At 35.0% G+C, this 17107-nt stretch overlaps 1 protein-coding gene across 3 annotated transcripts in view; it reads right to left on the reverse strand.

Annotated features, from left to right (window-relative positions):
• Nucleotides 1-319: 319 nt before the first annotated feature.
• Nucleotides 320-17107, reverse strand: part of pnt (ETS transcription factor pointed) — a 429327-nt gene continuing 412539 nt past the window's right edge. For all 3 annotated transcript variants that reach the window (XM_085948067.1, XM_085948069.1, XM_085948068.1), the window contains 5 exons: nucleotides 10727-11095; nucleotides 4532-4729; nucleotides 2422-2540; nucleotides 1665-1822; nucleotides 320-774 (listed from right to left, as the gene is read on the reverse strand). In XM_085948067.1, coding sequence (XP_085804193.1) covers nucleotides 711-774; nucleotides 1665-1822; nucleotides 2422-2540; nucleotides 4532-4729; nucleotides 10727-11095 — 908 coding nt within the window. In that variant the 3' untranslated portion in view covers nucleotides 320-710. The remainder of the gene's footprint in view (nucleotides 775-1664; nucleotides 1823-2421; nucleotides 2541-4531; nucleotides 4730-10726; nucleotides 11096-17107) is intronic.

Below are 17107 nucleotides of genomic sequence, written 5' to 3' on the forward strand. Positions count from 1 at the left end.
GTTATCACTAAGTCAACATTGTTGAGAAAGAAACTTAAAAAATAAGGTTAGACTAAAACACTGGAGTATACTTTAACGGATATGTAAAAGATTTATTTTACATATATATATTATAATATAATATAGTGTGTGAGACAATACAAATAATATTGTATGCAATATTAGTTAATCTTTGTTAAAATTCATAATAACAATATTGAAGAACGTATCACAGCACCCAACAGACAAAAAAGCTTTTATGTAGAAATATTTTTAAAAGAAAATGGACATAGCACAAATTAACATATTATTATTATTTGGATGAAAACAATTTTTTTTTAAACAATTACAAGCGATAATTTAAAAAAATTATCATTGTTTTATTCAAAACGAAGAATGATTTATGAACGAAAATCTTATATTCAATAAAATGATTCTTTTACGAAGACCTTTATAAAAAAATAAATTAGGATTTTTAATAATACGTTTTTTTCATATGCACATATTCTTTTATATTGATTAGCATTAGGCCAACACAACAGTAATGAGCCAAGTAAATGCTTACGAATTTCAAATTAATTCATAACGATTGATTGTATATTTTCATTCACTTGGCCCAGTGTTTTGATTCATCAAGCGTCTCCATTCACATCCCTATCGTTAACTTTAATAAACTAATAACGGTCGTTCTTGCAAACTCTGTTTTGTTATTATTTTTCGTTTCGTGGTCTTCAGTCGTCGTCTTTCTTCTCCAGCTTGAGGTCCACCATCGCGTGCAGCTCCTCCGGTGAATACCTGCAGAAGAAGAAGACAAATACCATTAAAACGGACAAGGAATTATTGGAAGTTAAACTTCGGTTGCTATGCAGGGAACACACATAAAAAATTGAAGTCCTATAAAGTCCAAATATGTTTCGACGTATGTTTCTGAGGCTGTCCCAATATTTCCCGCCATTTCTATTGGCATTTCATTCCAGCAAAAGAAATGGCGTATTTAAAAAATACTACCTTATTCTTAGGTCAATAATTATTATAAAACAATCAATATTATTATAATTATTGTCAAATTTGGGATCACAGAGATTATAAATATAATTTTTTATCGTAAATATTTCACTATATAATGTTGAAAACAATTTTAGTAATGGTTTTATAAATGAGTTTAAATATTAATAAACCTAAAAATCTAAACACCACTGCACATGGTTGTACTGAAATATGACTATACTCTAAAACATTAGGACGAGAGGTTTAAAAGAATACTATTTTATGTAATAAAAATACTTATGCAGTCATCAAATGTTTAAAATAAATATAGAGGATAATATGGCTTCAAAATTATATAAATAGATTATCTACAACGTTTAAGGAATGTCCAGGCTTATGCTCTGAAAATAATATAAAACTCCATTCTGACCTACGTGGCGCATGTGTGCCGTTAAGGGTGAACGTGATGTGTAAACACAACTGATGTAGGTACACAATAACATTTACAATATTACTACTAATACCTAAAATATTTTACATGTTGATTTCTAAGATGAGAAAAGACAAGGTATTATAATAATATACAGTTTTCCAGATATAAGTTCACAAACATACCCACAAACTCTTTGTTTTCTACCTTAGCACTGCACTTGCCCTTAATGTATCTTACAATATTGTTGAATATTAGTTGAACTTACCCAAGAAGGTTCTGCAAATCGCACACAAAGCGGTAAACGTATCGTTTGCCGGCCGTTTTGTGAATAATATTTTTGTCGTAGTAATAACGAAGGCCTCTCGACAGCTTCTCATAGTTCATCTTGGGTTTATTTTTGCGAATGCCCCAGCGACGTGCAACCTGTAAACAAAGGAAAAGAAATCGATATAACACAAATATTGAAGTGTGGATAGATACATAGGTATTTGAAAATAGATGTTTCAAAATATACGTTAATAATTCAAGTACACATTTTCTAGGATCAAGTATCCTGTGTTCCTAGAGGGTATTTGTATAGATTAATCAAGAAATAATCAAATAAATAATAGGTGCAGTTGGCGCTCGGTAATCCGGCACCCATATTTTTTCACCTATGCCGGATTATTGGATTTCTATAGAAAATAATTCTATCACAGATTTTCACAGTGGAAATCGTTATTAGTTTATGTAAACATACACAAAAAATTGGTTTTTTGTCTGCCATTTTGTTTAGGTGACGCTTTCACGCACGAGAGAAATAAACATGTATTTATCTGTCAAGGTCGGGCACTGAACTGCCAAGCGAACGGCTCTCCGCTCTGTAATTCGGCATTTTAATATGAAACCTGCCGAATTATAGATCAGCAGAAGTGAGTTGCAAAATGCTGGACATTTGGAGGTGCCGGATTGGTGAACGCCGGATTACAGAGCGCCTACTGTACATTATATGAATACAATTTATTATTAGAGAGAAACCGTACCTCATCTGGGTCGGTGAGTTTGAACTCCCAACCGTCGCCTGTCCAAGAGATGAACCCTTGGCAGGACTTGTCGGTGAGGAGCTCCAGCAGGAACTGCCACAGCTGGATTGGACCAGAACCTGCAATGGAAAATAACACACATTAAATATTAAATACTGCCATTTTGTTGTGTAACATTCAATAATATATAACAGACTCTGGTCAAATAATGCCACACCAAAATATTATTTTGTGGCCTTCTGCCAGAATCAAATCGGTTGGAAGATGATACAAGGTAGGTTTATGCTCTTCTGACAACATCATAATATGGTAAGCACTGTAGGTACACTAGGTAGATTCTGTATCACCGTAAATATAAATTAGCGATTCAGATTAATTAAACGGCAGTATCAAACAATATTATTGTCCAAACTGAAAATTTTTGAGCAAGAACATTGGATTTTTTGCCAAAATGAGCAAACCATATGAGGCGAAAAACCGTGCTTGACTCCAGTCAGAACCCAGGTAAATATATAGTTGCTTTCTTGATGAATCCACTGAAATCTACTAACCACCATCAGTAAAGCGATTCTAGGACGATTCGGCGCCGGGACAACTGCGCGCCATGCAATCGAATGAAATTCGAAAATAAATAGACGTTCGTGAGTTATAGGTAAGTACTTTAAAAATATATATGATACTTATATAATAAATGATAATATTATTTATTACTTGGTGAGAATTTAAATAGACACATGTAAATAATGATTTAATTGTGCATAATAATTCTCAATCCGCAATAAAAAAACATTATGTTAAGAGCAAAGTGAATTAAAACTACCAAGTTTTTTTCATTTACCATCGCCCAACGTGCAGTCTTCAATCTGGTAGAGCGATTACGTTTAGTCAAGATGTTTGCGTGGTAGTTTTAGCAGGTGAGAGAGATATAGGGGTATTACTCAAATCATAGCCCCTTTCCTTTTTATCTACATTAAGGGGACACTCTACAGAAATGCCCTTGAGAATTGAAAATATGATATTTTTATATGTGGTCCGAAATAGTTGGTCTACTAGTAATATAAGAAAGTCGCCGTGGATGCGTGCCTCAAAAGTAATGGTCACTAAATTAAATTTAAAACAAACAAACTCGCTCAAACTAAGCGAGTATGGGGTGACCAAAAAAAAATCTAATAGGTAGATATACTTAAATGTTACTAAATTCAATATGTTAATCAGCTGTTTGGTGGGAAGTATTGCAACCAATATGGTGGATATTGTGACGTTTTTAAACATAGAGTTTAGTTTAGTAGTTTAGAAACTTAGAAATAGATTAATAACTTTTTAACCTGAAATTGTACGAGAACTAAACATACGAAGGATGTTGAAACACATATTATCTACTTATATTTTTATTTCATGTGCTATCCAAAGAACATTATTAATGAATAGTATTTATTTTTAATGTGTAAGACCTACATAATATTTAAAAACATAGGTAAGTAGTGTTTAATTCTAATGCATATTTAAAAAAAACGTAGAATATATCTAGTGATGTAACCGATTGGTTTAAGTTTAGTATGGCACTTTTACAAACTAGTAATGCCACTTTACTTTTATAATATGTACTAGTGAAACAATAGGTAGGTACCATTATTGTATTTTGTTGGTTGAGTAAAGCCAATGCACGAAATAATTTATAACGGCTAAAAATAAATATTATCGTGCAGCACCCCATACACTTTTATTATTTTTCACATTGTTTTACATTCGGTCGGCCGGCGAACAGCGTTGACGGTACCTAATAAATCATTGCAATGAATTGCACTACCGACAATAATTATTATGTTTTTAAAATAAAATCTTCGATGACCAGGGATTTTGTTGTAAATTTGATTTAAAATAACGTGCTACTCGCTCTGTGGACTCTCTTTGACTGTAATATGAATCACATTGTCCTGTTATACCCACTCTTAACATAACTTATTCACGCTCACCCGCTGAAATAATGTTGTAAACGCCACGACTAAATATGCTACTCTACATACATGAGATGATTCGCATTGTTAAAGATACATTGCATACATAACAAATGAAACAGTTAAAATATTATTAATTGGGTGAGGTTACATACCTGTGAAGCATGGTCCTGCAGATGGGTATCCAGTGGGCAGCTTGTCGGGAGTGAGGAAGGCGGCAGCGTGCTGGAGATCGGGAGGCGGCCCCCACACGTCTGGTCCTGCTCCTCCCCCTCCGCCTGTCGCTCCTTGGAACGCATCGTAGGGTGAGCCGTAGCCTCCGTCGTTGCTGTATGCATCGTGGTGATACCGCGCTGAAAAAGATACCATCAACAATCAATAAGGCTGTTCAATGTTCCATACTTATAAATAATATTATTGTCATCATTGAATACTTCTTCATATCTTCTGCTTATTTTATTTAACTAGAAACTTACAAACACTATTTGACTTGTTACAACCATGAGCTCTCTGCTTAGCTTGGCATTGTCAGATTAATCGGTTGCCCAAGTGAGATGCATGTATGAATGATTAAGTAGGTACTGATGAAGCAAGTCGAATTTAGTGGATCAAAAGAAAACTAGAATGCAAGGAGATGATGATATTGGTGGCTTGATGATATACGGAAAGACTTGACAGAGGACTGTGGATGTTATCAACAGGAAAAGAAGAGCGTCCAGCCAAAATCCACTCCGGACTGTAGCACCACAAAAGAGGAAACTTTAAATGGGACCACATTTATGGATTAATGCTATGAAAAATACACTAGTATTGCTATCACCCAGTAGCGAAGGGTGGAGGTAGGCTAGATCCAACATAAATAGTACACACAAAACTTTCTCAGTAATAAATATTTGTTTTATTGAACTAAAACTACAATGTGTAGATAGTGTTCTACACCATCTGTGCACCATCTGTACATTGTAGTCTTAGTTCAATTAAAATAAATACCTTTGACTAACAAAGTTTAGTGTGCATTATTTATGTAGGATCTAAACAGCCTACCTCCACTCTTCGCCACTGATCACCTCTTTCACTTTACAGTCTCCAGCTCTAATCTCATTAACATCTCAGATTACCAAAACAATATTGAGCCTTGAGAGTGTCTGTTTAATATTCATGCAAATGTGGTATCCTGATAGAAGTAGCTAAATGGTAAATTTTCATTATAAATAAAAACCTATTTGTACCTCATTTAATTAAATTTAAATTGGTTGCTACACATTATATTAGGTTTAATATAACAAACACCGTGTGACCCTGAGACCTACATACTGTGGCCTAAAAAAAATCCATGCAATTTTGATTTCACAATCACATATTATTTCATGAAAGCTATCATAACACCTAGGGGCGGCAGGTTATATGAAAGTATGGTGAAGCAGGCAAGTATGGTGAGGCAGGCTGGTAATCAATTTGCGGCAAAATTTCCACGTTATCATTATATTATATGGGTACGTTATAATGACCAAAGTAAATCTCCATGATGCCCTGCATTTTTTTTATCACGTCGCTATTTCTCGTAAGTTGTCGGCTATTGTTGGCCTGCTTCATTCAGTTGTATGAGAAAGCCGATTCCTTGGCCCTCTTTTTATTTAAAACCTCTATGCATAACACAATCGATTTTTGGCAAATTAATGCGTTGTTTTTAATTAGTTGAAAGTGGAAAATGATCATTCGGACCATTTGCAATTATTATTTGCTGTAGAAGAATTTCTCGAAGTAATTCAAACGTATGGTAAGCTCGAGGTGTGGTCTATTTTATAGGCCCTATAATAAGTCCAAACTTGCACACGTCAAATTGAAAACGAACTCGTATATTATGACCAATTAAAAGATTGATATTAATAAGGGTACCGATATAAAAAAGAAATGTTTTATCCTACACGAATCAATGTCAGTTTGACACTTATTAATAATCAACATGAAAAACCGTCAATCGTTAGGTATTAAAATAATAATAATGAGATTTAGGGAAGAAAGTTGAGTGACGTTTGTTACAGTTAATATTCAATTTAGAGTAGAATTTCAGTATTTTAATTATACGCGTTGGTGCCAGAAACAAAATGTACACCTCGCTAAAAATAAACAAATATATTTCACACTAATGGCTCCTGTTTTATGGGTATATTAAATATCGAAATGGCCGACATCTGCCAAATTTATATTATCTTACAAGCCAAACGACATATTCTGTCTAAAAATGAGACCACTAACAACCCGAGGAATATTAAATTATATTCGGAATCATAAAAGTCAAATTACAGTTCGGTGAGTCTCGAAAGTCAGCAAGAATCCTGGCTCTGGCTGGAAATATTTCAACCATTTATTGTAAAGCGATGACAAATAAATAACTAATGAATATCATTTATTTGTCATTAGGAAAAAATATCAAAATTAATAGACAACTTTTAAAATGCAGAGGGGAAAATACAATATTGGTAATTTGCTGTGAATAATTTTGCATGCCATACAAAAATGTTCTGAATTTCATAAATAAATTATTACATGCTGAGTTCAAAATATGATTTTAGAGGTTAATAATAATAATACGAGGGTGGGTCAATAATTCCTTAGAAAAAAGCATTAAAACAGGTTTTATTTTTGTATTTTTTTTTTATTTCTCAACATAATTTCCTTGGAGCTCAATACACTTGGTTAGACGTTTCTCAATTTTTTTTAAACCGTCAGAAAAATAAGTTTTCGGAAGGTCCTCAAAATAAGCATTTGTCCGATCGATGACTTCTTCATTTGAAAAAAAACGTTGTCCACTTAGCCATTTTTTTAAGTTTGGGAAAAGGAAAAAGTCACTGGGGGCTAAATCTGGCGAATACGGTGGGTGGTCGACCAATTCGAACTTCAATTCTTCAATTTTAGCCATTGATCGTAAACATGTGTGAACACGGGCATTGTCCTGATGAAAGAGGATTTTTTTCCTGTTTAAATGAGGCCGTTTTTCTTCAATTTTGTTTTTTAGCTGGTCCAATAAAGATGCATAATAATCCCCTGTTATTGTTTTTCCTTTTTCCAAATAGTCAACGAAAATAATTTCACGTGCATCCCAAAATACAGTAGCCATAACCTTACTAGCTGATTTTACGGTTTTCGCCTTCTTTGGACATGGTTTGCCTTCGCAATCCACTGCTTTGACTGTTCTTTCGTCTCGGGAGTATAGTGGTGTATCCATGTTTCATCTACAGTCACAAAGCGATGAAAAAATTCATCCTGATTGCGTTGCATGAGCGACAACAGGGCTTTAGAGGCCACCACCCTACTGCGTTTATTGTCGACTGTGAGCAAACGCGGCACCCATCTTGCAGAAATATTTTTCATGCCCAATTTGTCATGTAAAATAGAAATGACGCTACCTTTTGAGATCCCTGTAACCTCAATTATCTCACTCAACTTTAATCTTCGGTCACTTAACACCATATCGTGGATTTTATTGATCATTTCTGGTGTAGTCACCTCTACAGGACGTCCTGAGCGTGGTTCATCCTTTGTTGATGTACGACCACGTTGAAATTCATTTAACCAGTTATAAATAGTTGCAAGTGAAGGAGCAGATATGCCGTGAACTAAATCCAACTCATTTTTTATTTCCTTTGCTGTTAACCCTTTTATATTAAAATGTTTAATAACAACTCTAAACTCAATTTTCTCCATTTTCTATTTTTCCATTTTCCACAAGCAATTTTTTTTTTTAAATGTACGAGAAACACACAACAATCCGACCAATCTGATTGAAACTTCGCAGCATACTGAATCGGTAGTGCCGCTGCATGAAAACAAACCGCTTGCAGTACTAGTCGCGCCACCTGTCGGCTTTTCTAAGGACTTATTGACCCACCCTCGTATTAACGTGGTACCACTTAAGAAAATATTGTATAAAGAATGTAAGTATGCCGTCGTTTCTAATACTATTTTGGCTAACCGCCCCCTTTTCTAATATATTTATGGTTCTATACCTTTATCCTGGATACAGCGGCAAATACATTTTGAAAATAACCGATATACTGGATTATTTGTGAGGTTAGATTAGGTTAAGTTTTGAAGGAACATTATTGTCTGCAATGCTCCACGAACAACGCGTATTTTTTCATCACGGTGCTATAGAGATGACCGTATAGCATACGGGCATCTCTTTCCGATAAGAAAGCTCACGGCGAACAAACTGTGTTACGGTGAAATGTAATACGTTCAATTTACATGTAACCGTGGGACATAGGGAACAGACGTAACGACCCGTAGTTATGTCGGCGCCCAGCTTTACCTACACTGAAGTACGGTTTCGAAGACAAACAGTGATTGAAAAAAATACTGCTAGAATGTAAGAGCAATTATCAGTCGGTGTGTCCCACAGAGGTCTCAAAAACTACAAAATCAATTGTTTTGCATATAAAAGGGCAATAGAGTCGAGTCTTGGTTTAATTAATTCAATATTTAAATTCCATTCAATCTTACATAATGAATTTAACGCGAGTGTGTTATAAACACCTTTTTGACATTGAAAAGTCATTTAGGTTACAGATGACAGTGTTTCGAGTATCAAATATGAAAAATAAATGTATTTTAGCGAATAATTATTAGCATGCCACTTAAATGTAATTTCGAAGAGATCCTACAACCTGAGGAAAACTGAGTTGCATTTCGCCGCATTTCCACGTGTCGATTTTCGTCGATCAACGGAATGTCGGTTGAAATAATTAGGAACCACATTTCAACAAAGTTTATCAACTTGTAGCCAGCAGTGATTTTCTTTGACGCAAATGGTACTAACGATTCGTCAGAATATTTAAAATGAGGCTCGAAAAAGCATAACAAAATCTCACCAAATAAATACGTATTTGCTGGACTTCTGGAGCTTAAACCCGACACGATGAAGAAAAAGCAAAATAATTATATATAGGTACACTCATACAACAGTGCACAACTTTATGGTACTAAATTAAGCACTTGTCGTGCAGAGTGATCATAACATCAGTCGCCCTATCCTATTCTAGCACTCATCCTATTAATAATTAATGTTAACACGAAATTTAGCACATCAAAATTTTATGCCCATTCTTCATCACTATGGCAAAATTGTGCACGTACATAAACTAAGTTTTGTAATTAACAGTAGACATATCAATTAGAATAGAAGAAATGCATCGTCTTTTGCCACACACAAATTATTATGTAGGCAATATAAAAATGGGAAAGCCAGTCGTCACTACTTAATGATGGTCCGGCTATAAAACACAAAAAATACAAAGCCCGCCCCAATGTTCTCAAATATTACCAATCTTTTAAGCACGTGTTTAAGTATATCCTATATTTCTCCTCACTCGAGAATTAAATCTTGTTTCAGTCTTACCCAGAAGGCAACACACTTTGTATTCGCTGTGTTTTGCCCTCTAGGTTTCCCCGTATGATTAATAGAACAATGCAGCTAAATCGTACAAAAGAACTTTACTGTTGATTGAAAGGCTTGCGGTTTTTTACAATTAATTGCTGACGATAACAATCTAAAGTTTGCGACAAATAAATTTGGAATGCGAAATATGACATGTGGCTAATTTAATCACTTGTCTAAGTAGTTTTTATAAACTTCTCTTTCATATATTCCATACATTATTTCCATCTCCTGTAGAAGATTTCCTTAGACGTCTTTTAGTATGCCCACCAGTGGCGAAGGGTGGAGATAGGCTGTTAAGATCCGCCATAGATGGTGCATATTAAACTTTGCAAGTTATATACCTATACGTATTTGTTTTCATTGAAATAAGACTACAGTTATTTATAGATTGTGTTAGTTAGTTATTAGGTAGATATTAGTATATCTATAAAATATCTAAATTTATACAATTAAATCATACATAAACTTTAATATTATATAGAAATTATAATATTTTTATCTATTATAGTTTGGTTAAGGCAGGACTTAATGAATTTAAAAAAAATGTAGGTAGGTACCAACAATTAATATGTGTAATGTGTAGGTATTCTTAATCCAACGAAAATAAATAAGTATGAATGAAAAAGTGTGCACAATTTTGTCGTTCGCCCAAAATATACAAAAATTAATATGGTTTGGTTTCGGCAGGGCTTAATTGATTTTTTAAAACTAACCAATACCTACTTACCATCTGTAAATAATTGTAGTCTTAGTTCAACAAAAACAAATACGTATGACTAACAAAGTAAGTATAATATGCACGATTTATGGCGGATCTAACAGCCTACCTCCACCCTTCGCCACTGATGCCTATGTAATAATTGAAGACCTAGGAGTGTTTGTATGGGATATATAATATGATCATGCTCACCTCTGGGGTACGGCTTGACGTAGTTGGCCGGTTGGTATTTGTGCTCGAGGGCCTGTGGCGAGGTGTCGTAGAAGGAGGGCGAGCTCTCGGAGTACGCGGCTCCCGCGGGCGCCGGCGTGGGCGGGTGATGGTGCAGATGTTGGTGCTGGCCCATCTGCTGGTGAGGGTGTCCGTGCTGCTGGGGCTGGTGGTGCGGGGGTTGGTGGTGGGGTGGTTGCTGCGGCTCCAGCGGCTGGTAGTCGTGGTGGTCGTGCGGCAGGTAGGAGGGAGGCGGCTGGTGCTGGTGGGGAGGTGCGCCGTACGACTGCTGCAGGAACGAGGGCGGAGGGGGGGTTCCGCCTTGCTGGCCGCCGCTCGACGCGTAGCCGCCTGAAAGAGAAGAACAATTACGATTAAAAAAGAAACAACATTTCAAATACGTAATATAAATCATCTTAACATAGCTGGAGAAGTAGGTACCTACCTAGTAGGTGAACAAAATGTTATAAAAGTGAAAATTATAGATTCATTTATAGCAAAGATCACATGTGTGCTCTGATATTCATTCGACAAAGCCGCACTATGATACAAATTACTTACAGTACCTACATTCAAGCCTAAAAGATACCGTTTAATAGGATATCTACCTAGTTTAAGGCATACCAATCGAATACACATTAGCACTACTATCGGACTTCATATTTGAACAAACGCTTGGATATATTCAATGATAGACGGAAAATTATAGAGATAGATTTTATATACCTACCTACATACTTATAGAGATATATACCTAACTAATAAAGGTGTTAAAACAAACTATTTACCTAATCTTAATAAGGGCTCACTCATATACGGCGCCGAATCACCCTAGACCCCCCCCAGGCCAAGATCTTTGGCGGTCCCCTACCTACCGCTTAGGTTAAATACAGTGTGATAGATACTATACTGTAGCGTTTTCCAAATGGTGTTTGAGGTAAAATGAAATTCAAAAATAAATTGTTCGTGAATAAAGGTTCTACCTACTTTGAAAATATATATTTAATATTATTATTTATATTTAAATTATTATATTATTATTTAATACTTGGTGATAATTTAAATATGCACACGAACCTAAATAATGATTTAATTGTGCATAAGTAGGTATTTTAAGTTCCAACGAGAAGGGAGTGCTTTTTTTATATAAAAGGCATGATAATTCTCAATCTCAAATTGAAAAATTGAAATAAATTGAAATTAAAATTCTTCGTCTACTTTCTGTATACAATCGTAACGGACGTCTATTTATTTAATTCGACAGTGCGGCGCCCAATTATTGTCCTGGCGTCCAGTTGTCCCAGTCTCCCTGGGGGCCTACTTCAGGATGTGGGGGCCATGATTAACTCTATATTCTATTATTCGAAAAGAAAATACTTAGTAGGTACCTACCAGTTAAACGACAGAAATATTTAGATATAAGCGAATGATTTTTTTAGGTACCTAAATAGGTAGGTACCTACTACGTTCTACGATTTTAAATGACTATATGAACAAAATAAATATTTATTCAATGTCAAAACCTTATGCGGATAAGGAAAAAAACATCTGACGATAAACAAATATCCTGTCAAAAAGAATATTCATTCACTGAGCAAGGAACCAAATGCTGTACAAAAGAATCGAGAACCGAAGAGAATTAAGACCTCAGCTTTGTTTTGGTTGGTCTAAAAAAATAAGATAATGCGGCACGAGCTGGCAATGTCATGGATCACTCGGTATGATGACTCAGGACTCTGATAATAGGTGAATCCTAAATTTTAATGGATGCACCAATACAATTTGCAGATTTACATTTATCCATGTTAAATTTCATACAACCGAGTTCGAATAATAATATGATAGTTCAGATTGTTTCATTTATTTTCCAAACATGGACGTGTGATTGCGAAAGATAATAAACCATTTTCTTCAAAGGGAGGTGACATTTAGCCACGTCATGTCGAGGCAAAGACGTCATTGGGTTAGAAACAGGATGACGTACGTAGTGGGGTTAAAATAACTTCAATAAATCCCTACGTGCCTCAAGATAAATATTATGTACTCGTATGTACGTATTATTAAACCAATAATATCCAACTTTTTTGTGAGGAGAAACCCTTAACACATTACGTAGGTACCTAAAACTTCAAATATAAATAGACAATTTAAAATTGTGCACGCATAGGATGTATCTACATAATTATACCAACCACAAAACAGATTTTAATAAATAATGTAAAACCCATCGCCATGGAGCAAAGCTCTGAATCAGGGTAGTTGACCTACCTGCCTGACCGCCATAAAACACAAGTAAAAAAACCGCGTCCACTGTTCTCATAGATTGAAAGCACGTTACATTAACCAACGTGACAAACTAAAATACATAATTATTAACTATTGAAAATAGCATAGGTATTCTTTGACACGTCGTGTTTAAGTTTACTACATATTTTTCCACACTCGACTTATTTAGCCTGTCAGACAGTTCCCGTTAATTTTGTGTTCCGGTATCCACACTTACAGGTTGTGATCGAGAATTCTCGAGAAATAAACAAAAAGGCCCAATCTCGAATTTCATGAAATTAAATTTCTGAAATTTCAAGAAATCATCAATGAAGAATCACGAGAAATCGAGATATTGTCACTAGACTGCTGACTGCGACTGGAATTTAAACAAAACAAGAGAATTTGATTTCCCAGTAGAAAAAAAAATAGATTTGTCTTGCCAGATTTAGATAGGTACCAATCTAGCTTGCAAAAATCGCATTTAACATAATATGGAACTGTGAAGATTCATATAAAATTTATCCGAATCGACAGTGATTTTGAAAGAAATTTCTAAAATTCGCTAGTGAAAAAAAATCCGGGGGTGGTTGAAAAAAAGCTATCAGCATTCTGAACGGAATTTGTTAAATTTCACGGTGACAATTTTTACGGTGAATTATTATGGTTCAATTCCACTCAATTGACTTGGCAATTATTCTTTCTATCGTCACAGTGTCTATGTCAATATGAGTGAGTGAACGAATTTTCTGACTTAAATATCAACTAGAAAATCGACATTTTAAATTTCATATTAAAGTGTGAAAAAGAAAATCTAATTCTAAGACGATTGGTCCTGGACAATAAAAGAGACAATGCAATTTTCTCGACGAAGCAAATATCCCGGATTCATGCTTCTGTCGCCCGAACAATTATGGCGACTTCCTTCGATTGTTTTCGACGCCTTGCAAGAAAAACTCCAAGTTATAGAAAATTCCGATTATCCGTAAAATACGATCGATTATAAATGATCGAATCGCGATTCTGGTTAGGGCTTTAATTGACAATTTAAATTTAACTGATCAGTAAAAAAAAAATAAAAAAACGATAAGATAATGAAATATCATTCTGATATGTGTTTTTTTACAGATTCGAAACGGTATAAGTAAGTAGGTATTTATGTACCTCCTATTTACTATTGTTTCTCAAAATAATATATTTTTGTTACAACTATTGATCAATTGCTCACCAATAAACTTCATGACAGTTGAACATTTACCATTCGTTAGGTAACGAAAGACGATTTCATAATATAGGTAGATACCAAGGCCTGAACAAAAACGATGCATGAGTGCGAGTGAGAAAGTATTCGGCACCCTGCAGGGCTCGAAATGGACCGGAACGCACCGGAGCGCCGTTCCGGTTCATAAAATCGGCACCGTCTTGTGAAAATATTAATTTGACCATCTTAACTAGATATGCCATATAATAAAAAATCTAACACACTTATTTTTATAAAATACACATACAATCAGACAACTATGTTAATGTTTTCGTAAAGTTATCGAGCGCTCCGGTTCGTAAAATATTCCATTTCGAGCGCTGGCACCCTTATAATCTCTGCGACAGGCGCTAGAGTAAGATAAAAGGTCTACATATGTGTGAGTTAGTTTCCAAAAGTATCGCCGGAAAATCGTGGTGAATCGCTTCACGTAGCGTCGATAACCTGCGAGCTCGTGTTGCTAAAATTGCTATTTTTTGTGTTAAACGTAAAGTCAGTGGTAAATATTTTTAGTTAATTAAGTAGGAAAGATGGTTCTGTGCTGTATTAAATTATGGTAGCCGTACTGATAAGCAAGAAGATGGTATTACGTTTCATAGGTAAGTTGATACATGTTCGTGATAATTTATTTGTATATTATTATATATTTTAATATCAATGACCTAGTGTTTCTTTAAAATAACTTAAATTATGGATATCTTTACCTAATACCTAATGGTTGCATTTTGACCGCTTAAAAATACTATATAACGTAAAAAAAATAGAAAATTATATTTTAATTCTGAGCGTCTAGTGCAAGCACTTTGGGCGAACACTAGCGAAATGGTCTATGGTCTCGAACATTTGTAGACGAATGCGTTTGCTCGCCCACAAACCAAACGCACGGCACGCAGCTTCATTTAGCAATGCAACGGGTGGCGTCTAGATGTATCTATAGTCTATGGTAGATACCTACATATGGGAACAAAGAATTAATGGGAACTGAAATACCTAACGGGTTTGGAGTGACAGGTAACCGATCTCGTAAGAGGAAGAATATGGGATAAACTTTAGCACCAATGTTCCCTGTAAAGTGTGCGCGCGCACATCTACCAAAATGTGTCCGCACCATAGACTATAGATACATCCGCACACATGTTTTCATACCCCGCACAGTCCTTACACAAAAATATTGTACAAGAAAGTATCCTTTGCCAGATTTTAGTAATAAATACAGGTGTGTTCAGTGTACGTAACAAACAATTCAAGTGAACAATACGATTGCTTGCACAGTTACATAATAATATATAATACAATTATACTTATTATATAAATAGAAAACAATATAATTATAGATCATTAAGAAAAAATCCTGCGATAAATTTTAATTGGAATGGCTCTCTGAAATCGTCGAAACAGAAATGCCATCTTCAATGAATTTGCAAAACGTAAGAATTGGTGATCATATATTAAATTTGTTCATTCGGAAACAGATGATTGGGTCAAATGCATCTTAATTTGCTTCGCAGCAAATATGCAAGGAGAATTCACATCTGGAAAGAAATGGATTGAATGGAGGTTGTATCTTTTAAAACTGCATTTAAGTCAAAACGTACACCGGGATGCTAATCTAATACGAAATTGAAAAATTTGAAAAGAGGTGGACTTTTGAAAATAATGACGAAAACACCCGAAGAACGAAAGAATAGGATTGAGAACGCTGAGAGCATTAAATCTGGTTGCGATCTAGTCAAAGTGTTAATTGATAATCGTGATTGATACCTAATTGGCTACCAAAATAAAAATGCTTCTATGCTTTCAGTACAAAATATTCATAATCATGTATAAATGTCTAAATACACAGATATTCCCGAAAGCTGGCGAAGTAAAAATTATGCGTTCGAATTTGAATTTTTTGACGAATTACGGAAGTCTCGGTTTCATACATTAATTTTTGATGAAAGTACGGATATATTTGTGCACAAATTGCTAATTTTGTACGTTAATTAGATACTAAATTAAGAAATACCTTAAAAAATAAGTTTTAATGAAAAATTGTAGGTGTTTGTTTGGGGGGGGGGGGGGTGTAAATTTACCGCACTGGGTGACGAGTGGCACTGCTCAGATGCGTTGATGATCCGCACACAGAATACAAAATTAGAGGGAACGTTGTTTAGCACGTGTCAAGAATACGTCATTCTAAGCTTTCCTTCATCCAGACAATTTTACTGCTCTCGGTTTATGCATTAACGCTCATTCAATATTGGTGTACCTACCTAGTTAAGGGTTGCAACACACACTATTGCACGTCTATAATGTGTGTTTCATAATCGTAGGACAACCACACTTTCAAAACCCTGCCTCAAGGTGAAGTGTATTGGGGTATAGCCTATCGGAATTCTATTGATTAATCCATTAATTTGTTCTGTGGTAGGAGGTAGGTATATTTCCGGATTAAATACTGCCCCACACTACACAATTATCCACACACCATGCGGTTATTTAAACTACTAACCCGGGCAATGTACCTACTTATTGTTTCCACATGAATTAGGTACTTACCTACTGCCATGCACTATATATTATACATATAATTTTATTCTACGCAAAGCAACATTCAACTAGAAAAGTTTTTTTTTAATTTTGAATATACCTACCTAAATATCTTATTATTATCACTTGTAGGTTGGTAGGTATTCAAGTAACGTACCTATTTGAGTATATCTATTGTTTTTTTTTGCGAATTCAACTCTATTATTTATTTATTAAAAATACATTGTGTATGTAGGTAGGTACTTAGTAATGTAGGTCATGGCCCCCACAAGGGGGGGCTGACAGGGTTCTAGCCTGGGGGTCCG

The sequence above is a fragment of the Rhyacophila brunnea genome, unplaced genomic scaffold, assembly GCF_057557595.1.
Source record: "Rhyacophila brunnea isolate RB1 unplaced genomic scaffold, BYU_Rbru_1.0 scaffold_20, whole genome shotgun sequence".
NCBI lineage: Eukaryota > Metazoa > Arthropoda > Insecta > Trichoptera > Rhyacophilidae > Rhyacophila > Rhyacophila brunnea.